Source organism: Callorhinus ursinus, unplaced genomic scaffold, assembly GCF_003265705.2.
Source record: "Callorhinus ursinus isolate GAN/ISIS: 27379988/994484 unplaced genomic scaffold, GSC_fseal_2.0 scaffold106, whole genome shotgun sequence".
Taxonomy (NCBI): Eukaryota; Metazoa; Chordata; class Mammalia; order Carnivora; family Otariidae; genus Callorhinus; species Callorhinus ursinus.
The window spans coordinates 171,687-196,896 of NW_027397168.1; the positions used below are offsets into that span (position 1 = coordinate 171,687).

The 25,210-nt window shown below is 43.0% G+C and overlaps 2 protein-coding genes and 1 non-coding gene across 9 annotated transcripts; all 3 read left to right on the forward strand.

The window, feature by feature from the left end:
* Positions 1-851: 851 nt before the first annotated feature.
* Positions 852-13,209, forward strand: FCAR (Fc alpha receptor). 3 transcript variants are annotated; one of them, XM_025849018.2, is made up of 6 exons: positions 852-1,099; positions 1,494-1,529; positions 5,089-5,373; positions 9,490-9,776; positions 11,894-11,972; positions 13,012-13,209. In XM_025849018.2, the coding sequence occupies exons 1-6, from the start codon at positions 1,066-1,068 to the stop codon at positions 13,032-13,034; spliced, it is 744 nt and encodes a 247-aa protein (XP_025704803.1). In that variant the 5' UTR covers positions 852-1,065; the 3' UTR covers positions 13,035-13,209. The 3 variants fall into 3 exon arrangements, with proteins under 3 accessions (XP_025704803.1, XP_073745423.1, XP_073745424.1); XM_073889322.1 differs by having other exon boundaries at positions 11,894-13,209; XM_073889323.1 differs by lacking the exon at positions 13,012-13,209 and having other exon boundaries at positions 11,415-11,985.
* Positions 13,210-15,819: 2,610 nt separating this feature from the next.
* On the forward strand, positions 15,820-22,205 carry NCR1 (natural cytotoxicity triggering receptor 1). 5 transcript variants are annotated; one of them, XM_073889296.1, is made up of 7 exons: positions 15,820-16,274; positions 16,356-16,391; positions 16,575-16,859; positions 18,360-18,638; positions 18,906-18,956; positions 19,791-19,838; positions 21,656-22,205. In XM_073889296.1, the coding sequence occupies exons 1-7, from the start codon at positions 16,241-16,243 to the stop codon at positions 21,694-21,696; spliced, it is 774 nt and encodes a 257-aa protein (XP_073745397.1). In that variant the 5' UTR covers positions 15,820-16,240; the 3' UTR covers positions 21,697-22,205. The 5 variants fall into 5 exon arrangements, with proteins under 5 accessions (XP_073745397.1, XP_025704928.1, XP_025704929.1 ...); XM_025849143.2 differs by lacking the exon at positions 21,656-22,205 and adding an exon at positions 19,961-20,279; XM_025849144.2 differs by having other exon boundaries at positions 15,820-16,391.
* Positions 20,061-20,167, forward strand: LOC112806911 (U6 spliceosomal RNA). The gene has a single exon (XR_003203975.1). It is a non-coding gene; the product is annotated as a U6 spliceosomal RNA (small nuclear RNA).
* Positions 22,206-25,210: the final 3,005 nt, after the last annotated feature.

Here is a 25,210-nt window from a genome sequence, read left to right on the forward strand (position 1 = left end):
TCAACCCTTCCCTCAAGGGTAAGTCACTATGTTACTACAAGCAAATAGACAAATCCACCATCTATCTATCATTGGAATGTAACATATTTGTCATGATCATCTTGTCCCAGGGTGAAGTGATCAAGTAACCCTAGCATCTCCCCTGGAGAGTCCAAGTCATGCTGCAGAGGTGGATATTTTTTTGGATGTTTAACAATTAGATTTTGTTTTGCTCCCTCTTAGCTGCAGGATCTTTGGCAAAGTCACTTCTCTTAAAGATTCATTTTCACTATTTTTAAAATCTGACTGTTGGTGGTGCCTTCCAAAAGAGGTGAGAAGCTCAGGATTTTAGGCATTTGGTGTATTGGAAGGCAAGAGTATGTAGGTATGTATTATAATGAAAATGTGATAAGTGTTAGAGAATTTGATTTGGAATATTTGACTTCCCATCCCATCTTACAGCTAAATATCTATCTATCTATCTATCCAGTATCTGTATCTAGATATATAGATTGGTATAGGTATAGGACTTTCTTTCCCTACAGATGATGAGTAGCTCCTGAGAAAATTCCTTGGCATGCTGGCATAAAGAAAATCCCCAGTGCAAGAGTATATTGTCTTCCTTATCAAGACCAAGTGGATATACTTAGTCCCTGAATTCCAGAGAAGATACATGGGTACATAACAGGCAAGGACACATGACTTTTGACTAAACAGTCCAATGAAGACAAATCTCTGTCTGTATGGCACCATCTTATACTCTGTCCCAGGCCCTTCCACTTGGATGTGGGTTCCGGTTTAAAGAAGGATTTGAGCCCCATTAGACATCGGTTGAGGAAAACACTCGTTTCTCATAGGAAACATAAGCAGGAAGATTGGTCTCCTCTTGGGCCCAACCCAAGAGCTATCCAGAACTAAGTTCTTGGGAAGGAACCATTACTTGTGGGGCAATAGATGGAGAAATTCTCTGACCAAAGACTCTGACCTCATACTTCCTGCTGATCTATCTAACTGTCTTACGAGGCTCTGTCATTCTGCAAATGTGCACCAACAAGAGACTAACTGGGCTGAGGCTGTATCAGAATCATGGACCCCAGAGACACTATCTTTCTCTGTCTCAGTGAGTTCTTGAATGCAAGTGGGTAAGGGGGGGAAGATGGGGGAGCCCCAAAACAGTCAGTGTCCCTCTTACTATGAGGAATCAGGAGATTCTGACCTCCATATTGGAGAGTTGGCCTTTGCCCAGATATCTATAACTGTGTCTTCCCATATCCCAGTAGCCTGTGGGACATGTTCAACCCATGTCATGCTGTGTAGAGATCCATGATGGGTCCAGAGTTCCTGTAGATGAGAGCCTTAGGGCCTGAAATCTAGAAGATAAAACTAAAAGATGAGCCTCAAAGCTATGCTTGCTGTGGAAGAAAAAATGACACCCTGCGTGTCATTAGGCAGGGTGACTTAAAACAAACACTGGAAACTGGAAGACTCATCTCTCATGAATCTCTCTCTTCCAGTGCTCTGTCTGAGCCAGAAGATTCAGGCACAGGAAGGTAAGTGTTCCGGTAACTCTCTCCCAGCCACCTTATACCTTGGTACAGAAGGGTTAGAAGAACAGTCAAAAGCCCAAGCAAATTCCAATTTTATTCCCCATTCCAGCCATCTCTGCTGTGTTCTTCTCTCCAAAACCCTCAAACACATTGTACTCAGACCTGGATTTAGTGTTTTCTTCCATTAGGCTGTCTGCCCTGATGTCAAAGACACATATTTTACTGAATGTTCACAAATACAGGGGTGAGGAAGTTGGGAGCCATTGGTGATTGCCCAATATCTGTCCCTATGTCAGACCTACTTTTTTTCACAACCTAATTCTCTCCACTCTATCCACTTTGCTTCATCTAATGGGATGTTGCCTTAGTCCCACCCTCTCAAGCAGTCTCTGTAATGGACACCAAGTAGCTCTCAAGTATGAGTGTATATTGTCACCTCCACTCTTGCCTTGTCCATCTGTGTCTTCTCTCTTTCAGATCCTTCTAAAGACTGTAGCCTGGATTACTTGTGTGTTTAAAACACGGGTATCTTCATCTCCCTCGAACCCCTCAGGGGTCAAACTTCAGATAAACATACTGATGTAACCGGTTGTCCCAAGCACTGCCTGCCCAGGCTGCATCCGCCTCCCCAACCCATCTTGCAATCTCCCACTGAACCTCTGCTCCTCACCCATGCTGAACTTACTTTAGTTTGTCCCTTACTTCTTTGTACTTCATTAACCCTTCTCCCATCATCCCTTCTATCCACAATGCCCCCGACCTGCCAGTCCACACTGCCTAGGCAATTGCTACTCATCCTCATGTATCAGTTGAACCCTTACATCTATTATCAGACCTCCAAGATCTATATCTCTATGCTGCAGACTATGTGTCATGAACTGCGATTATATACTTGTGTATTTTTAAAAATTAGTATCTGACATTTCCCACATCATCACTCCCTTAAAGATCTTACACAGGTTGTATAGGTCAGGGTTTCTCAACCTTGGACCTATTGACGTTTGGGAGCAGATAATCCTTTGTTGGGAGGGAAGTCCTGTGCATTGTAAGATCCCTGGCCTTTACCCAGTAGATGCCAACAGTGCCTCCCGTCCCAACCAAAAATGTCCCCAGGGATTGACAAATTGTCCCCTGGGAGGCAAAATTGCCCCCTGTTGAGAACCACTAGTTTAGGTCATGATATTAAATGAACACTGTGTCTGCATTAATGGAGGCATCTCTCCATATACTTTGGAAGAACAAAAGCGTGGATGTATTGGTGAATGAATAATACTGAATAACAGGAAGTCCTGCAATTTTTGGTAAATACAGTCAACATCTTCCATGGCCACAGGTAGTAGGTTGGTCTTCCTTGATGGCATTCCTCCTGAACATGGCAGAGCCCCTTTCATTCCCCCCTCACAGAGCTGCAGTTGAGTACATCACTATCAGATCTAAAATAGATGATACACATCAATAAAGGAACCAGCAGATTGTGAGTTGTTGATGAGGATTGCCATGGCAACAAAATACCACTCTTGGTTGCTAGGGGAGGGGCTGTGGGAAGAAAGAGTGGGAAGTGACCTCTTAGTGTGTACAAAGTCTCCTCTGGGGTGATAAAAATACAAGATAGAGGTGATGGAAAATCTTTAAAAAAAGGGGGGGGCGCCTGGGTGGCTCAGTCGTTAAGCGTCTGCCTTTGGCTCAGGTCATGATCCCAGGGTCCTGGGATTGAGCCCCGCATCGGGCTCCCTGCTTGGCGGGAAGCCTGCTTCTCCCTCTCCCACTCACCCTGCTTGTGTTCCTTCTCTTGCTATGTCTCTATCTGTCAAATAAATAAATAAAATCTTAAAAAAAAAGAGAGGTGATGGTTACACAACATTGTGAATGCATTAAATACCACCGAATCCTACACTTTAAAAATGGTTCATTGTATGCTATGTGAATTACACCTCAAAAAGAAAATAAACATGAAGAGGAAGGAGTTTGGTTCCTCAAAAGGCTAAACATAGAATTATCATATGATCCAGCAGTTCCATTCCTACGTATATAACCAAAGGAATTGAAAGCAGGGACTTGCACAGATACCTGTACACCAATGCTCAGGGCAGCATTATTCACCATAGCCAAAGATGGAAACAACCCAAATATCCATTGGCCTGAGTGGATAATCAAAATGTGGTCTACACAGATGATGGAATGTTATTTGGCCATTCAAACAAAGGGTATTCTGACACATGCCACAACATGCGTGAACCTTACTCAGGGTATTATGCTCAGTGAAATACACCAGACACAGAAGGACAAATATTGTATTATTCCACGGATACGGAGTACCTTGAATAGGCAAATTCATAGACAGAAAGCAGATCAGATATTACTGGTGGCTGAGGAAAGAGGGAGTCGGGAGTTATTGCTTAATGATTATAGAGTTTCTGTCTGGAGTCATGAAAAAATTCTGAAAATAGAGGTCATGTTTGTACAATGTAGTGAATGTAATTAATGCCATTGAACTGTTCACCTAAAAAAAATGGTTAAAAAGGGGGAAGGGTGTCTGGCTGGCTCAGTCGGTAGAGCACATGACTATCAATATCACGGTCATGAGTTCAAGCCCCATGTTGGGTGTGGAGCCTACCTAAAAAAAAAAGAAAAGAAAAAGTTGAAATGCTAAATTTCACATTTTATATATTTTACTACATTTAGAAAATACCAAAAAAAGATTTTAAAAAGGAAAGAATTGCAGGTCCTTCACACCTTAATTTTTAAAAAAAAATTTTATTGTTATGTTAATCACCATACATTACATCATTAGTTTTTGATGTAGTGTTCCATGATTCATTGTTTGTGCATGACACCCAGTGCTCCACGCAGACTGTGCTCTCTTTAATACCCATCACCAGGCTAACCCATCCCCCTACCCTCCTCCCCTCTAGAACCCTCAGTTTGTTTTTCAGAGTCCATCGTCTCTCATGGTTCGTCTCTCCCTCCAACTTACTCCCCTTCATTCTTCCCCTCCTGCTATCCTCTTCTTTTTTTTCTTAACATATATTGCATTATTTCTTTCAGAAGTACAGATCTGTGATTCAACAGTCTTGCACAATACCCTCCCCAGTGTCTATCACCCAGCCACCCCATCCCTCCCACCCCCCACCACTCCAGCAACCCTCAGTTTGTTTCCTGAGATTAAGAATTCCTCATATCAGTGAGGTCATATGATACATGTCTTTCTCTGATTGACTTATTTCACTCAGCATAACACCCTCTAGTTCCATCCACGTCGTTGCAAATGGTAAGATCTCATTCCTTTGGATGGCTGCATGATATTCCTTTGTGTATATATACCACTTCTTCTTTATCCATTCATCTGTCGGTGGACATCTTGGCTCTTTCCACAGTTTGGCTATTGTGGACATTGCTGCTATAAACATCGGGGTGCCCATACCCCTTCAGATCCCTACATTGGTATCTTTGTGGTAAATACCCAGTGCACACCTTAATTTATTTGTATTCTGCCCAGAGAGAAGGAAAGCAGTGTGATTTCTCCATAGCCGACCACCTGAGTCTGGGCTTTATTTTCTTCTAGGGGAATTTCCTGTTCCTCTCATAACTGCCACACCTGGTTCTGTGATTCCCTGGAATGAGTCTGTGAAGATCCTGTGTTGGGGGACTCCTGAGTCTTACTTGTACCAACAGGAAATCCTGGGAAACTCCACATTTGAGGTGGTGAAGAAGAAATTGGGATTTCAGAAGAAGGCTGAATTCCTCACTGAACACATGAATCCAAACACTGCAGGGTGTTATCAGTGCCAGTATAGGAAACAGGACCACTGGTTGGAGCACAGTAAAGCCTCGGAGCTGGTGGTGACAGGTGAGGACACATCCAGGGTCTCCAGCCCTTGGTGTTCTTTCTTTCTTATTTTTTCATAGACTTTACTTTTTCTTTAATTTAATTTAATTTTATTGTGTTATCTTAGTCACCATACAATACATCATTATTTTGGGGGGTTTTTTTTTTTAGCTCTCATTTTCATTTTATTTTTAATTTCCAGCAAATGACCATGATGTGTTTATGGGTTGTTTTCGGTGTTCCAAATTTTTTTAAATTTAATTTTATTATGTTATGTTAGTCACCATACAATAAATCATTAGTTTTTGATGTAGTGATCCACACTTCATTGTTGTCGTATAACACCTAGTGCTCTAGGCAGTATGTGCTCTCCTAAATACCCATCACCAGGCTAGCCCCCTCCCCTCTAAACAAACCCTCAGTTTGTTTCTCAGAGTCCATAGTCTCTCATGGTTCATCTCTCCCTCTGATTTCCCCCTATTTTTCCCTTCCTTCTCCTAATGTCCTCCTTGCTATTCCTTATGTTCCACAAATAAGTGAAACCATGTGATAATTGACTTTCTCTGCTTGACTTATTTCACTTAACATCATCTCCTCCAGTCCCATCCATGTTGATGCAAAAGTTGGGTATTCATCCTTTCTGATGCCTGAGTAATATTCCATTGTATATATGGACCACATCTCCTTTATCCATTCATCTGTTGAAGGGCATCTTGGCTCTTTCCACAACTTGGCTATTGCAGACATTGCTGCTATGAACATTGGGGTGCATGTGGCCCTTCTTTTCACTACCTCTGTGTCTTTGGAGTAAATACCCAGGAGTGCAATTGCTAAGTCATAGGGTAGCTCTATTTTTAATTTTCTGAGGCACCTCCACACTGTCTTCCAAAGTGGCTGTTACCAACTTGCATTCCCACCAACAGTGTAAGAGGGTTCCCTCTTCTCCACAACCTCTCCAACATTTATTATTTCCTGCCTTGTCAATTTTTGACATTTTAACTGGTGTAAAGTGGTATCTCATTGTGGTTTTGATTTGAATTTCCCTGATGGCTAATGATGATGAAGATTTTTTCATGTGTCTGTTAGCCATTTGTATGTCTTCTTCAGAGAAGTGTCTTTTCATATCTTCTGCCCATTTTTGGACTTGATTATTTGTTTTTTGGGTGTTGAGTTTGAGAAGTTCTTTATAGATCTTGGATACCAGCCCTTTATCTGTAGTGCCATTTGCAAATATCTTCTCCCATTCTGTGGGTTGCCTCTTTGTTTTGTTGACTGTTTCCTTTGCTGGGCAAAAGCTTTTTATCTTGATGAAGTCCCAAAAGTTCATTTTCGCTTTTGTTTTGCTAGCTTTTGGAGATGTATCTTGAAAGAAGTTGCTGTGGCCGATGTCAAAGAGGTTACTGCTTATGTTCTCCTCTAGGATTTTGATGGATTCCTGTCTCACATCGAGGTCTTTCATCCATTTTGAGTTTGTCTTTGTGTAGGGTGTTAGAGAATGGTCCAGTTTCATTCTTCTGCACGTGGCTGTCCAATTTTCCCAGCACCATTTATTGAAGAGAGTGTCTTTTTTCCATTACATTTTTTTTCCTGCTTTGTCAAAGATTATTTGTCCATGGAGTTGAGGGTCCATATCTGGGCTCTTTATTCTGTTCCATTGGTCTATATGTCAGTTTTTGTGCCAGTACCATGCTGTCTTGGTGATCACGGCTTTGTAATATAGCTTGAAATTGGGCAATGTGATGCCCCCAGCTTTGTTTTTCTTTTTCAACATTTCCCTGGTGATTCAGGGTCTTTTCTGATTCCACACAAATTTTAAGATTGTTTGTTCCAGCACTTTGAAAAATGTCATTGGAATTTTGATAGGGATGGCATTGAAGGTATAGATTGCTCTGGGTAGCATAGACATTTTAACAATGTTCATTCTTCCAATCCATGAGCATGGAATGTTTTTGCATCTCTTTGTATCTTCTTCAATTTCTTTCATGAGTGTTCTGTAGTTCCTAGAGTATAGATCCTTTACCTCTTTAGTTAGGTTTATTCTGAGGTATCTTATGGTTTTGGGATTGCTGTAAATGGGATCCATTTACCAAAGCATCATTAGTTTTTGATGTAGACTTTACTTTTAGAACAGTTTCGGGTTTCCAGAAAAATTGAGAAGATAGGACAGAACATCCCCATATACCCATCACCCACTCTCCCTTGTTGTTAACATATTCTGTTGGTATGGCACTTTTCTTATCATTAATGAACCAATATGGATAACTTAGCATGTGCCAGAGTGCACAGTTTATTTAGGTCTCCTTAGCTTTTACAACTGTTGATGGGCATGCAGGAGGGCGCCTGATGTGATGAGCACTGGGTGTTATAGGCAACTGATGAATTATTGATCACTACATCTGAAACTAATGATGTACTATATGTTGGCTAATTGAATTTAAATAAAAATTTTAAAAAAGATTTCCTTAGCTTTTACGCAGTGGTCATTCATCTGCTCTAGGATCCCATCCCACACTGCATGCAGTTGTCATTTCTCCCTAGGCTGCTCTTGGCTGTGGCAGTTTTGAGGAGGGCTGGTCAGATACTTTGTAGGATGCCCCACTATTGGAAGTTGTCTGATGTTTCTCTCGTGGTAAGACAGGGTTCCTGGGGTAACTGTGAGGAAGACCACAGAAGCGCAGCGCCATTTTCACCACATCACATTAAGGGTACACACCATACAAGTGAATATGGCTGTTGATGCTGAGCTTGAGTACCTGGCTGAGATAGCATGTGCAGGTTTCTCCTCCTGACCCTTTCTGTATGGATAGAAATCAGTAAATGCAGTCTGTACCTAAGGAGGGGGAGGTTATGCTCCCTGCACAAGTCCGGCCCTAGATTTTAAGCCCTCTGTCCTCAGGGTGGCTTGACCCTGTGTTTCTAGAAGGGTTTGTTTCTGGAAGGGTCCATCCTGAATTTCCAGGTCTTTTCACCTGCTAACATTCTTTTTACATAATGTTGCCTCTCTCAGCCTCTGACATAGCTCCTCAAACTCTTTGGATACTATTCCCCCTTTTCCCCAAATAAAGCTTGTGATATTGTGATTTATAATAAGAACTATATATTTGGTCTTTGTTCCTGTTCCGGGCACAGAGCTCTTAAATCCCTTGGAATTTCCTGAATGACTAAGAATGGTAAAGTGTTTTGATATTCTAACAAACCCCTTCTTCCTACCTTGCCTGAGGTTATGTTAATGAGGTGACTTTTGGACCCCACTTAAGGACCGGGGCTGGTTGCCAGGAGAACCGACCGTGTGAATAAAATGTTTGAACTTTCAGTCCGACCCCACCCCCACCTCCAGGGATGGGTGAGGGGCTGGAGGTGGAATCAATTGGCTAATGGCCAAAGATTTAATCAACCATGCCTAGGTAATGAAGCCTCCATAAGAACCCAAAAGGATGGGGTTCAGAGAGCTTCCAGGTTGTTGAACACGTGGAGGTGCTGGTAGAGAGGCGCACCTGGAGAGGGCACCTGGCCTTATGCATCCCTACCATCTGGCTGTCCCTGATTGTGTTCTTTATAATAAACCAGTGGTCTAGTAAGTAAACTGATCTCCTGAGCCTGTAAGTTGCTCTGGCAAATTAAATGAACCCAAGGAAGGGGTTCACAGCCATTCTGTCAGAAGCACCGGTGACACGAGAGGCTTGTGATTGGCATCTGAAGTGGGCGTGTTCTCAGGACTGAGCCCGTAATCTTTGGGATCTGATGTTATCTCCAGGTAGATAGTGTCAGAATTAAGTTGAATTATGGGATGTGCAGTGGGTGTCTCAGGACTGCTTGGTGGTGTGGCGGGGAACCCCACATGTTGTCATTGGAAACAGAATCATATGGGTCTTATGGCTCTAGAAACAAGATGTCTATATGTTGAAGATGGCATCTCATCCAAGCCGCACAGGCTGCTTGCTTGCTCAGCCCTGTCTGAATAGTTTGGGACAGAGTATGGGTCCTGGGGTAGTGAAATGGGAAGTTCCCAGTTCCCATTCCTTTGGATCAGGGAACATCAGCGTGTTCCCTTCTCTTACCGTGGATCCAATAGGAGTGGTGGGGATAACAGGGAAAGGAAGAAAAATCTTGCTATTAGCTTACTCTCTTCTCTTTTAGGCTTCTACAACAAACCCTTCTTCTCTGTTGACCAGGGCGTTGTGGTGATGCTAGGGAAGAATATCTCCCTGCAGTGCAGTTCAGCACACATCCCATTTGATAGATTTTCACTGATCAAGGAAGGAGGAGCCACCCTGTCACAGAACCAAAATGGCAGACACCAAGGCAACTTCACTCTAGGTCCTGTGAACCAAAGCTTCTCAGGGAACTACAGGTGCTATGGTTGGTACAGCGGCAGCCGTTATGTGTGGTCAGCCCCCATGATGCCCTGGGGCTTGTGGTCACAGGTAGGTGCACCCCAGCCCAGCCCTGTGTCCTCCTCCTTGGGGCCTTGGCCTCCGGCAGGAATACAAAGAGGGACACTGAGAAAGAACAGTGAGGCAGTAGAGGCTGTGAAGAGAGAAAGACTTTCATCCACACCCCATTTGATTTTCACATCCTCTCCTAGAGTTCTCCAGACAGTGCCCTTTAAAAACATGTGGTCTGTTGAGAATGGAGCAGCCAAAGTTCAGAATCACGTTAAGGGGCATTGTTGAGACAATAGATCCCAGACACCACCTCAGACTAACCCACCTCTCTTCTTCACATCCTTGGTTGCATCTGGAAACCCTTAAACTAACCTTCAGTACTATAGGCTGCTCTGAGTGATTGGCTGGAAATTTATGGCTTGTGGAAAGAACTCTAAAAACTCTAACATGAGACCCATTATCATAGTGTTTGCACCTCTCTAATTGGCAGAAGAAGACAAGTTACAGCAAAGGAAAGCAACTGCTGACTGCTGCACAGGGCAACCACATTCATCTCTCGTGCCCACCTTGTCCAGTCACTCTACAAGCTGAGCACGTATAGTAGTCATGGCACTGTAAGATCATAGAGGCTAGAGTGCTTTTTCATTTAACAGTGCATAGATAATTGGGCACTGATGGAGGAGGAGTGAATTTATTAGTCTTTTTCTTTAAAGCAGATAGCCACAGTATCTTGTCTTAGAAATCATCTATTGGATTATCCCAGTGTTGGGATAATACTATCCTGTATTATCCTCTCAAACTCAAAATACTGTGCATTTTGTAATTAGGAACTAATTTGAAATTCCAAATCCATTTGAAATTATTTCAGTATTTTAACAAGAGAGTTACTATGATTTCTGAGCATTGTCATTTCACAGTATTTTATTACATCCTTGAAAGGGACATGGGCCCGGAAAGTCCATATAACAAATGAAGAATTTTTTTTTAATGATTCAGAGAACAGCAATGTCTAGTGAACAGTCACACAATAGTGGAGATACAATTTACCTAAGATTATCTGAAAATTTTCTCTGAGCTACTTCCCATATACCAACACTGCTGTATCCTTTGTCATGTATGAAGAAGGAACACAAGTTGTTACGTGGGGTGAAGAAAGTGTAGAGGAGGGCGCCTGGGTGGCTCAGTTGGTTAAGTGACTGCCTTCGGCTCAGGTCATGATCCTGGAGTCCCGGGATCGAGTCCCACATCGGGCTTCCTGCTCAGCAGGGAGTCTGCTTCTCCCTCTGACCCTCTTCCCTCTCGTGCTTTCTATCTCTCATTCTCTCTCTCAAATAAATAAATAAAATCTTTAAAAAAAAAAAAAAGAAAGTGTAGAGGAGAAAATTTAGGATTCCAAATATATGAAGGTGTTGCAAGGAAGGATATGACTAGACTTTGAGGGAAATGAAGAGGGGATGAAAAGCTAACACAACATCGCCATAGTCACCTCCTTTCCTGTTCACAAGACTCCCCTTTGACCCAGGCTCAAGGATTAAGTATGGTGCTTGTGAATGCATGAGTTCATTGAGGAGGGGTTCTGACACAAATAGGGAAATGAGCTCCTTTTCAGGGCTCTGGGGCTGGGATGAAATGGAATATGACCAGTGATCGCTCATCTCCTTTTAATTATGTCTGCAGATATAATGAAACAAGATTACACAATGGGGAATTTGATCTGAATGGGTGTGGCAGGGCTGGTCCTGTGGTTCTCTCGACCATACTGGTTGAAAATTGGCACAACCATCAGGCTCCACACAAGGAAAACTGTCCAGATTTTCCTGAACTGAGCTGGAGTAAACAGAAAGGTCAGACATAATGGTCCTTTGGACAAACCCCTAACAGCCAGAAGGTAGACACCTGTTGCTGAAGTAGAAATGAGTCAGCACTTGTGGAGTCCTGCAGAGCTACTGGGAGAACAAAAGAGAGAAAGGGGCACTAACAATTTTGGATCCATTTTCACACCAATGGTATTTTCTTATACATATCTGATACAGTTGTATACCACCTTTCCATATGTTGGTGATAAAATTCTTGGTATAGTCTTGGTTTAGTTCATTCCTGTGATAAAAATCATGCAAAGCATTCTCAGTTCTCATTGCTGACTGTTTTTCTCCCAGTCTCTACAAAAGGTCTGGCTCAAAATTTCAATCTGTCTTGAATTTATCAGCAAAACCAGATACCCTCACATCCTTCTAGGTAAGCTCTTAACACTTAGAATTCCATAAATTATTAATACTACTAATTAATTATTAATGCTGTCCATTCAACATACCATATATTCCATGACATGTATGCTTCTAGTTTTCCCTACACTGACATTTGTGTATTAACACAGGCTTTCCCCATTGCTAAGAAGACTCTCCTGTTCTTATGAAACTAACATTTTTTTCTTTTTATTTATTTGTTTAAAATCAATTAATTAACTTATACTGTATTATTAGTTTCAGAGGTAGAGTTTAGTGATTCATCAGTTGCATATAACACCCAGTGCTGATTATATCAAGTGCCCTCCTTAATGCCCATCACCCAGTTACCCCATCCCCCTATCTCCCCTCCAGGAACCTTCAGTCTGTTTCCTATAGTTAAAAGTCTCTATGGTTTGTCTCCCTCTCTGATTTTGTCTTATTTTATTTTTCCTTCCCTTCCCCTATGTTCATCTGTTTTGTTTCTTAAATTCCACATATGAGTGAAATCATATGATATTTGTCTTTCTCTGACTAACTTATTTTGTTTAGTATAATACCCTCTAGTTCCATCCACATCATTTCAAATGGCAAGATTTCATTCTTTTTAATGGCTGAGTAATATTCCATTTTATATTTGTAACATTTCAAAATATCTCATGCCTCCAATGCAAATTCAATAGACTTGTAAAAACAACCTCAACAAGCATGTCCTCTGGGAATTTTCGATAGACTGCTCAGTCTATTGATCCATCTCTTTGTAGTATTTGGCATAAAATATTAGAAATATTTATTGAGATTATGAATAAATAAGTTGATGAAGGAAATGTTAGTGATTGGACCAGATAAAACTACAAGAAAGTGCCATAGTTTCGGACGAGGGCTAATCAAAGACTTTACATCAGAGCCAGGATTTGGACCCAAGAATGCAATGGGGTTTGATCCTGACAGAGGGAGAAGATTAGTTTCACACACTTGGTTTTGTCCACACCAGGGTCTTGTTTGGAAAAGCAGACTGTAACCCTGGGAATAAAAAGATCTTCCCCTCCTAGGAAAAGACTATATCGTCCTGTAGCCATGATGACAAGGAGCCACCAGAACCGGTTTTTCACCCATCATCAATGACCACTCACCTTAGTGAAAATACCTTGGTGATTCAACCAATCAGCTCCTTGTTTCTAAATGTCAGCCAATCAGAAACAGGTTTACTCCAGTAAGCACATCCGTGAGTGATAGCCAATCAAAAGTCCCCCTCAAATAAGCGGCTTTTACAAATAATGCCAAACCATAAGAGGCCCTGAGAATCCCAAAAATCCTGTCTAGGATCATCTGTAGGCTCTGCTCAGAGACTCAGAGATATCGCGTCTGGCCAGCGCACCAGCATAACTCTCCCTTAATATAGTAAAAACAAATTCCACTCTGCCTTTTTTATTTCAGGCACTGGATGGTGAGTGCTTTGGCCTCGACAGTTCATATATTGGGTTGATTTAGGTTAAGTGTAAGGCTTGGCTTAGGGCAGAGTATGGGGACTTATATTCCATGACCTTCACTTTTATGTTAGGCTTTATTCTAGTCACTTCATTTGCAGGAGCATGCTGCAACCCTGTGAATTTTATTCTATTCAATCCATCTATCATGTGGGCAAAGAGATGCTCACAAATGATATGATTTGATGGGCACCTGCTGGCTCAGTCCATAGAGCATGTGACTCTTGATCTCGGGGTTGTGAGTTTGAGCCCCACACTAAGTATAGAGATTACTTAAAAAAAACTTTAAAAAATGTTATGATTTGAATAATGATGCAAATATATGGATACAGAGTTTCAATTTGGGATGATGAGAAAAATCAGAAACACTGACATCTTCCACAAGAGTGTGATGTTGAATTCCACTTCTGAGCTATGTAGGACCAAAACCACAAATGAATGTAAGATTGCTTACAGCCTGCTGAGACACCTGGGCCCTCCAGAAGAATCAAATGGAAGGCAACACTTTCGCTACAAGTACACACAACAATAAACATTGGAATCCCATAGGTAGGAAAACTCACTGTGAATAACCAGCAATAAAAAATTGCAAACTTCATAAAGAAACAAAGAAACCCCCAAATATTATGGAAGAATTAGCAATACCAAGGGACTTGAGATACAGAACTCTCATATGCCTATGTAAATTATTAAAGTAGTTAGCAGAGAAAAAAGCCACAAGGAAACCGAGGCTAGACCCATTCTCTAAAGTCCAGACCCAACTCCAATTAGGGCCATGCCATGGAGATACTAACCTGATCCTCTGTGGTGCCAGGAGGCTGACTTAAATTCCAGGGAGCTCCCCACAACTTTTAAAACAATTTCACAGGAACATGTTATCAGGCAACCAGCCTCTTGAATAGACTCTCAAACTCTCTAAGTGAGAGGTAGCAGAACGTTCTCACCATACCAAGAGAACTACTTCTCTGTCACTTTATCCCCAAAGGACAACTAGCTCTTTTCTGACACAGGGACCCACTCACCAGGAACCTTACCTTCATGTTATGAATGGACTTTAGGCTGACAATGATGAGTAAATTAAGATGTATTATGGGAGAGAAGTGAGACCAGATCCCTTCTTGGCCCAGAGACATCTTCGTCATCTATAGGCAAGCCTGCCTCATTGTCTCCTCTGAACTAGCAACCACTGCCTCTCTCCCCCATGGTTTGGTATCTAAATGTTTCCATAGGTCAAGTCCACACTTGAAATTTGTTTTAAAAACAAAAAACAAAACAAAACAAAACAAAAAACCCATGGCACATAGCCAGGTTTCTCACAGACATTGGCTGTGCCCACTCTCCAGAAATGAGGTCAACGTAAAAAACTCCAGTGGGTGGTCCTGGGTCCTCGCCTACTACTTTTTTCTGCACCCATCTTTCCTGTAAGTTTCCTAAAAGATGCACACAGGAAGTCAGCTGGAAGAACCCCCGCCCCGCTATATCCTTAGCGAGTCCTAATGGGGAGATCAAGACAGTAGCAATCCAGGGTATGACCCTTTTTACAGGGAGAGCAGAGCTTCTGATTTTAGGTCTAAATCTGCCCAGGAGTAAATGCACAAGCTGTCATCTCAAGAGTGACCATCTCACTTGAGCTTTTCTTCTCCAGGATGGCTTCTGAAAAAGACTTTATAGATACGTGAGAATGATGCCCTCCCTCAAAATGTTTTAAGGCCATTTTGGTGGAGACCATCTAGACAGGTGGCATGGGTGGGTGTTGGCTGGCTGGAGAAGATGGGTGCTGGAATTTGGAGTCAAGGATTGGAGGCAACAGAAAAGAATGGAATAGAAATCCTATCATTTGCAACCACAGGAATGAACCCACAGGGCATTATGCTAAGTGAGATAAGTCAGACACACAAGGACAAACACTACCAATACCACTTATACTAGGACAAAATTGTCCTATATTTTGACTTAAGTGTTGGTTACATGACTATATACATTTATCAAAACTCATATAGAACTGAACAAGAAATGAGTGGGTTTTACTATATGTAAATAAGAAAGTGAATGGAATATATTCAACCACAAAATCAAGAAATAAGAACAATGGTAATAGATTGGGGGAGATTTCCTCATAGAATGTAAGGCAGAATATAAATTGGCATTACATTTCATTTTCCAAAATTATTTAGACTCTTTGAGGAAAAAAACACATTTTGAGTTTTAAAATATATTAAAATATTTAAGATTTTAATATTTAATTTCTGCTTTATAACAGACTAAAGGAATATACTTATGTAAGAAACAGAACATTTTGTTTCAAAAATTGCATTTTTTGAAATGTTGTAACAAATCTTTGGAGAAGATAGCATTATCATTTCATTCTAATGAAACCAATTAACTGACCCAAGCATATGCATACCAAACAAAGAGGAGCCAAGATTAAACACATATTTTTTAATGATTCTAAGGTTTCTGCTCTGTACACTTCTGTATGCCTTTCCTGGGCATAATGTCCACATTTCAAAATTTGGAAGAAGACCCTGAAATGAGTTTCAGGTGGGGCAGACAATTGTCAGAGGATCTGGTTAGACCACAGAGATGACCAGATGTGTCATGGGGACAATGACCAGTCCTTATGCCTCATGGTCAGAGGTAGAAGGAAAACTGTGAACCATCTTGTAAAAAGTCAGTGTGAAAGCCCCATGGTGATTAGTGCTGGGCTTCACCCACCACATCCTGTGCATCTTCCCGGCCTGCTGGACTCAGTCTCCACCCAGCTACTCAACATTCTCCTGGTACAATCAGTACTATGACCTCTACACTCAGTGCCCTGCTCTACCTTGGTGAGTTCTTGCAGGTGAGGGAGACAGAATCCAGGGGTCTGGGTGTGGGGGGCAACATGTCTCACTGTTCTTGTCTTCCAGGGCTGTACCTGAGCCAGACCATCAGCACCCAGAAGCGTGAGTCCCTCCTTCAGAGCCCCAGAGTCTCTCTACTGGGCTCAGACAAAGTATCCACCTAGGAGCCACCAGAGGAGAGAGCAGGGGCTCTGGTTTGCTAGGAGTGCTTGGGACCAGCAACCGGGTGGAAATGTGGGTGGGAAGGGACTTTATCTGGAACTCCAGCCTCTGATTCCCTTCCAGAGATTCTTTCGAAACCCATCATCTGGGCCAAGCCAGATTTCATGATTCCAAAGGGAATGCGAGTGTTGATCTTATGCCAGGGGACTCCTGAGGCCGTTGAATACCAGCTGTATTTTGAGGGACACCTCTCTGCCCAGCAGAGCCCAAAACAACTTGGAAGGAGGAACATAGTCATGTTCCACATCCCAGCCATGACCCTGCTCACTGCAGGGCAATACAAGTGCATTTACCGAAGCAAGGAGCTCTGGTCAAACCCTAGTGACCCTCTGGATCTGGTGATAACAGGTAACTGTCCCATCCTCAGCCTGAATCCTGGGGAGGGTCACCATTTATTTATTAATCTCCTTTGGTGTCATTCAACCTCACTCAACGGTTACCTATGACCTAGAGGCAGATTGGTCTTAGGTCAGGTTCTCCAGGTGAGATGCTCTGAGATGGATGCATGTGTGCAGGGGGGAACACTGGGGAGCATCTTCAAAAGTGACCCCAGCGATGAGGAGTGAGGGAAACAGGCCAGGCAAAAGGCAGAAGCTAGACCATGGTGCAGTTTCCACAGACACCTCAGCCAAGCAAATGTGGAACTCTGGACCTGGGATGGCCATTCTGAGTGGTCTTGAGATGAGGCTAGGGGTTCTGTACCCACCAGTGTCAACCCCTTCTAGGGAGGAGGTTCCATTCAAACATCCGGACTCTTATGGCACTTGTATTCTAGCAGGGGAAGACAGACCACGAGTATAAGTCAGGACAAATCAATCATGAGCACCTAAGGAGTAAATGATGATATGGAAAAAGACAGAGTAGAAAGGGGTTGGGAGGGAAGGCAGTCTCAGGCTCGTTCAGCTGAGGAATGTGGTTTTCAAACTTAAGCAGGTATCAGAATCACCTGGAGGGCTCGTGAAAACACAGATGGCCCTTGTACACCCATGTTCACGGAAGCGCTATTCACAGTAGCCAAAAGGTAGCAACAGGCTCAGTGTCTACTGACAAAGTAATGGATGAACAAAATGTGATCGATACACATGATGCAATATTATTCGGCCTTGAAAAGGAAGGAGTTTCGGACACCTGCTACGTCATGGACGGACCTTGAGGGCATTATGCTGAGTGAGATAAACCAGTCACAGAAGGACAAATACTGTAGGAGTCACTTCTGTGTGGGAGCTAGGATGGTCAGATTCATAGAGACAGAAAGCAGAATTGTGGGTGCCAGGGGCTGGGGGGCAGGGATGGGGAGAGGGTGCTTAATAATGGGGACAGTTTCAGTTCTGCAAGATGAAAAGTGTTCTGGAGATGGATGGTGGTGATGGTTGCATGACAATGTGAATGTACTCAATGCTACTGAATTGTACCCATAAAATTGGTTAAGATGGTAAATTTTATGTGTAATGTATTTCATAACAATGTAAAACAAAAATAATTTTTAAAACACATTTGGCTTCCTTACCCCTGAGTTTCTGATGCAGTGGGTCTGGGGTGGAGCCTGGAAATCGGCATTTCTGATAAGCTTCCCGCTGATGCTGATGTCGCTGGTCCCAAGGATCTCTAACTCTGAGAACCACTGATGTTAGGCAATTCCCAGAGAGAGAGTCATGCTAATGCCCCTGAAAGTTAGAGGAGTGAGTGTCTCAATCTTGAAGGGAGAGATCAGGGAGGGCATGTCCATGACCAAAGCAGAGCAGACAGAGATTCTTGGGTGTGACATCCCAGTCTTAAGGCCAAGAAGGAAGGGAGACATAGGAGGCAGGATAAAGACTCTCTTAACCTTCCTGTCTCCTTCTCCCACAGAAATGTATGACACACCCACCCTCTCCGTTCATCCTGGGCCTGAGGTGACCTCAGGAAAGAACGTGACCTTCTATTGCCAACTAGGCACTGCAACAAACAAGTTCTTTCTGCTCAAGGAGGGAAGATCTGGCCGCCCTCAACACAGATATGGGAACACCCAGGTGGAGTTCCCCATGGGTCCTGTGACCACAGCCCACAGAGGGACGTACAGATGTTTTGGCTCTTATAACAACCATGCATGGTCTTTCCCCAGTGAGCCTGTGAAGCTCCTGGTCACAGGTGAGGATAACCGTATTTCCCCCATGTCCTCTGCGGAACCCCAAGTGAACCCCAACCAGTGATGAGGAAGGCAGCAAAGGGACAGGGGGGAAGATGCAGAGGGCACCTCCCTGCAGTGCCCTCATCCACATACATTTTTGCAGAGGCCCAGTTGATTTTTCCTGAGGAAGAAGGCCAGAGGGACAGAGAGAGGGAGGACACAGAGACTAGGTGGGAAGACCAGAGGAAACCCAAAACCCTTACGGTCTTCTTTGTTTCCACTGCCAGAAGATGTTGGGGACACCAGCCTTGCACCCACAGAACACAACTCTTTTTCTGGTGAGTAACAGTTACTTCTAAACTTGGGTGGGGGGTGATCAGAGCCTCCCAGTGACACTAAAAACATGTCGTTCATTCGAAATATCCATTGACTGTCTGGCATTTGCCATGACCTGCAGTTCCCTCAGGGGAGCAAATACCCTTGCTTTTGCGGCACTTGTATCCCAGCGGGAGACAGACCATGAGTCAAAGCCAGAGAAATAAGGCAGGCATTTAGCACAGGGGGAGCAAACAGTGGTGGAAGAAAGAACAAACAAGGTGAGGGTGACCTGGAGGGCAGGTGGCAATATTAGAGCTGTCTGAATCAGCCTCACAGCGGAGCAACTACCTAAAGAACTAAGGGCGTTCGTTCTATGGCTACATGGGAAAGAAGGTTCCAGAGAGAGGGAGTGGCCACTGAGTAATGGCAGGGGGAGGGCCCAAGGTAGGGGGAGGGCCAGCACCGGGAGTAACTAACTCCCTCCACTGGGAGTGACATTGCCCGGTGCTGGTTGGGACGGGGTGTGGGCTCAGAGCTGGAAGAAAATGGGGAGACTGTGAGTCATCCAACATGTGAGGAAGAAGCCATGTTGACCCACATAATGAGGAAGCTGAGGGCCAGAGGGAAGACATGCCCGGTGGGAGGTCCTGGAGCTGAATTCCCCCTCGGGTTTGCCTGTCCTTTGGCTCTTCCTCTCTACCTGCCAGATGAAGCCACTAGGACCTGGAGGGTGGGGTGGGGACCTGGAGAAGCTGCACAAGGCCATGGGGTCCAACCGAGGGGAGGAGCGGCAGCCTGGGCAGAGGCCAACACTCTCTCTTTTTCTCACTGCTTCACTTCCCTATCATCCGCAGACCTTTGGGACCTCGACTTGTTAACCACAGAAGCAGAATTCCAGCAAGGTAGGCAAGCAGCGAGCAGGGCAGTCTGTGAAGGAGCGTGATCTGGAACGGGGAGAGGGAGAGGCAGGGCGAGGCATGTCCATCCATTCCTGTCAGCCACCAGTCTGTTCTTCTGACCCCAGACCTTGGCCTCTGGGATCACACTGCCCAGAATCTCCTTCGGATCGGTCTGGCTTTCCTGGTCCTGGTGGCCCTCATGTGCCTCCTGGCTGAAGACTGGCTTTGGAGGAAGAGGGCACAAGAAAAAGCCAATGGGAACGATACAGAGAAGATTAGCATGGCCCCTGTGCAAGGATGACACACAAATTCGTGAAGCATTCCATATTTTTGGGTGGGGGGATGGGTTAGCCTGGTGGTGGGTATTAAAGAGGGCACATTCTGTGTGGAGCACTGGGTGTTATGCACAAACAAGGAATCATGGAACACTACATCAAAAACTAATGATGTAATGTATGGTGATTTACATAACAATAAAAATTTTAAAAAAAAAGCCAATGGGGCTTCAAGTCAGGAACGCAGGAGAAGGTCCAGAACACAGAGACGCCTGGACAAATGACTGAGAGAGGTGCTGGCCACAGGTAGAGCTGAACGCTGGCCTTGACCCTGAGCTGAGTGAGCTCTGTGTTGTATCCATGGAGGGGGGTTCCCTGCAGGAAACTGAAGGACAGCTGCGTGGAGTCTAAGCTTCCAGGAGGAGTTGGGCAGGGGGAATGAAAGACCTAATTTCTCCTGCAGACAGACCCTCTTGTCTCTTGTTGAGTGTAAGCATTTTTGTGCCTGCCTGATGAAAACCAAAGTTTTAACCACCCTGGTTTTCACCAAATGTATCTCCTTTGTAAACAGCATCACCACAGAATATTTCCTTCCTGCTTTGGTCTTTATCCCTAGTTCTTCTTTCCTTTGCTGCAATATGTCATTCAAGATTTTTAATAACAAGTACAGAAAAAAATAATAATAACCAGTACAGAATAGGCATTTATCAAAAGGAACATCACCCAGAGAGGCACCACCGGGTTAATGGAGATGCAGGCTGTGAGCACACGTACAGCTGAGTGTGTCCTGGCTAGGTCTCAGCCTTGTCCCAATTCCTCTCTCTTATACCACCTCAAGCTTCTGTCTTCCTCACTTCTTTATCCAGAATTTGCCTTCCTCCTTGGGTTTCCCCCCAAGAAAGCTCCCCAAACCCTCCAACTTGACTTCAGATATCACTTCCATGCTCCCAAAGCACCTGTTGTTCGTCTGTAACATCACTGGGGCTCTAACACTGCATACATATCCATTTTCCTGTCTCTACAGTGAACTTGTGTGAATTAAGTCTGTGTTGGGTCTGGTGGCTGTGCTCACAGCTCCTGACACTAAGAGCGTTCTCCGGAAATATACGTCAGGTCAATGGATATACAAATGAGGCTGTAGCTCAGCTTAGCTCTCGAGACTCCTAATTATTGTCCTTGAAATGCTATCTGGACCCTTTGTTCCTTGAGAACTTCTTCTTGATCAACCCATTAATATAACCATTATATGGGTCCCTGCCCTCCTCAAGATTCTGACACCTCACACGGTGTCAAATCCATTCTCTAAATCTGAGTTCCTGTTATGTATCAGAGAACATTAATTCCAACCTCAAAAGGGTTGGACATGCATTTTTAATGAGATAAAGAATATCCAGAAACCAGTATAGGCTCTGACACATGTAAGTTAACTCAATGCATGGTAGCTGTTATTATTCCCAGTACAATGGGGAACTGAAACTCACACAAATTGTTACCTCAGTACCAGTGGATCAGTACTGAGTGTCCTTTCTGTTCTTCATCTGCTAGGTCTTCACAGACCAAGAACTTCTGTTGATACTGAATCATAATGTTCTTTATCCCAAGACATGATGGACTTCCTCAGAGTGTGTTTATGACATCCCAAATTTTCCATATCCTAAGCTATGGCAGGAAACCTACAGTCTCAAGGGGGGAAAAATGTGTAAGGTAGAAGAATTTTGGATCTCCAGATATAAGTGCAGGGGCTTGAGAGCCTCCTCAGAAGGATGGAGGGGTCTTTTCCACACAAGGCTGTTTCCCACACTGCTCCAAGTCAAAATCTTCCAAAACTGGTTAACAGGACTAGACCAGATGGTTAAGTAGAGCATTACTCTTTTTGAAATGTTGCACCCAGTTTGTATTCCAGACAGCGAAATGAAGCATGGGGAAGAAGGAAGGGAGGGAAAGGGAGAGAAAGTACCGGCCAATTGTTTGTTATGGAGGTTTATCGGAAACACTTAAAAACACTTCCATCACAGCAGGGAGGACATTAGGAGAAGGAAGGGAAAAATGAAGGGGGGAAATCGGAGGGAGAGATGAACCATGAGAGACGATGGACTCTGAGAAACAAACTGAGGGTTCTAGAGGGGAGGTGGGAGGGGGAATTGGTTAGCCCGGTGATGGGTATTAAGAAGGGAATGTACTGCATGGAGCCCTGGGTGTTATACGAAAACAATGAATCGTGGATCACCACATCAAAAACTAATGATGTATTTTATGGTGACTAACATAACATAATAAAATAAAATTAAAAAATTTTTTAACCATTAAAGTGCTAACATGATAAAAAACACAACAAAACAAAAACACTTCCATTTATTTCTCAGTGGTTAGAACCTAATAGCTTGCCCCACTTGGATGCAAGGGAGGTTGAGGAAGATAGCCTTTATTCCAGGCGTCTCTGTGACGAGATAAATGCTGGCATTTCTGTTACCAATGGAGTGAGGAGGGATGTGGCAGAGTTGTGATAGGCAGCTGCAGTCTCTGCAACCAGAGCCTACTATGTGCCAGGCACTGGTAAAAGGACCACATCCCTGCTAGAACAGGGATGATTGTCCAGGAGAGCAGATCTTCAAGAAAGTGAGTAAATGCAGGGAAAGGGGACAAGTTGGGATAGAAGAAATACAGGATGCCACTGGAGCTTCTTTCTATGCAAAATTACATTCTAGAGAGACATTGAGGAGGGCATACAAATGAGGAATGGGGGTGACAGTGGCAGGGGTCTGCACCAATTCATGCAGAGGCTCACATGTGGGACAGAGGGTGAAAACCATGTAGTATTAGTAGAGCTTTGATTCTGGGTGACACTGGGTGCATCACACCAAGCACAGCCATGGAAGCCACATCTTAAATGCACATCTCATCTTTAAGGCAAAGGGAGCTCATTTAGCACTTTTATCATGGCTGGGATAGGATGACGTGTGCATTGCAGAAAGATCCTTCCAATTAGAGAGAGAAAAGAATAAGCAGAAGAAAACAAAACCATGGAGAAACAGCACAGTTGAGAATGTCATCTATTTCTGGGGTTGCCAATCAGAGAGAAGACAAACTGATAACCCAGAGGGAGGTCCAGCAATGGATGATGGGTCCTGGTCCTGAGATTGGTAATATTTGCTGGTTTTGTTACTTTTCAGAATTGCCTAGATTATTCTGAGCCCTTTAGATTTCAATATTAACTTTAGGATGTCGGTTGTCACAAAAGACCAGCCTGGGTTGTGCAGGAAATTGTACTAAAGCTACAGATCGATTTAGGGGGAATTATCATCTCTTCAATCTTTAAATCCATGCAAGTTTGCACCCTAAATGTGTTATATTTTGCCATGTATTTACATGTTCCCTGATTTCTTTAAATAATATCGTGTAGTCCTCTGTGTACAGAATGTGCACATCTTTTGTTAGATTTCCACAAGATATATCCTATAGTTATATCATCCCCAGATAGATCCCTAGGTATGTGACTTTTATTTTGTAAGTGGTATCATTCTTTAAATAATTTTATCACTGTTGTTTATTGCTGGTATTATAAAAATAAAATTGGCTCTTGTATATCTAATATGTACTCAGTGGTCTTGCAAATTTCACTTAATTTTGACAGTTTAAGATTATTTCTAGGTTTAAAAATTTTTAGAATTTTTTGTAAAATTGATTTCTTTTTTACTGTCTTAACTACCTGGCTAGAACCTCCAGCACATTAATGGATAGCAAGGATCCTTTTCTTAGTACCAATATTATGGGGAATATTTTTAATATCTTACCACTGAGTAAGCAAATTGCTATAGTTTTTTGTAGATATTCATTGTCCCAGTAAGAAAATTCCTTTGTATTCTGGTTCTGCTAAGCTTGTTTCCATTTGCAAATGAGAAAGAACATATCCAGTGAGACCAATTAGGAGACTCCTACATTATTCTAGATGACAGTTGATAATGGCTCAGAGAAAGTGGAGACCTTTGACATATTTTAGGCACATAAGTCATATTTCATTTTATTGCTTAGAAATGATGGCTGAAAATTATGGAAGCAGCCCAAATGTCCATCAACTGATGAATGGATAAAGAAGGTGTATATATACAATGGAATATTACTCAGCCATCAAAAAGAATGAAATCTTGCCATTTGCAATGATGTGGGTGGAGCTAAAGTGTATTATGCTAATTGATGATAAGTTATGGTAAGTCAATCAGAGAAAGACAAACACTATATGATTTTACTCATATGTGGAATTTAAAAAACAAAACAAATGAACAAGGGAAAAAAACGAGAGGGGACAAACCAAGAAATAGATTCTTAACTATAGAGAACACACTGATGATCACCAGAGGGGAAGTGGGTGAGGGGATGGTGATTAAGGAGTGCACTTGTTATGATGAACACTGGGTGATGTATGGAAGTGTTGAATCATTGAATTATGTGCCTGAAACTAATATTTCACTGGATGTTAGCTAACTGGGATTTAATAAAAACTTAAAAAAAAGAAACAATGACTAAGCAGGTAGCAGGATCAGCTCTGGACGAAGGACTCTGGACAACTTGGGTGGATGAAGAAGGGGACATTTCCCTCTCACTCCTACCCACAGGTGAACCATGAGCTGCACGGTAAGAAGATACATTTGGGGCAAAGTCAGAGATACAAATTAATGGCCCATCTTCCCAAACTGAAAAGGTTTCATTTTTTATTGAAATATAATTGACATATAACATTGTGTCAATCTAAGATGGACCACAAGCTGGTTTGATACACAATATGCACTTACATATTGCAATATGATTGTCACTGTAGTGTTTGTGAACACCTCTGTTGTATCACATAATCATTTCTTTGTTGTGGTGGGAATGAGTAAGATGTAGTCTCTTAATGATGCAATATCATTGTCTGGAATCACTATACTCTATATTAGACCTCCAGGACCTTCTTATTTACTAGTTGCTAGTTCATACCCTCAAACAACGTCTCCCCATTTCCCCCACCCCCATCCCCTGGCCACCACCACTCTCCTCTCTGTTTCTGTGAGTTAAGCTTTTTCAGATTCCACATATAAGTGACAACATACGGTATTTGCCCTTCTC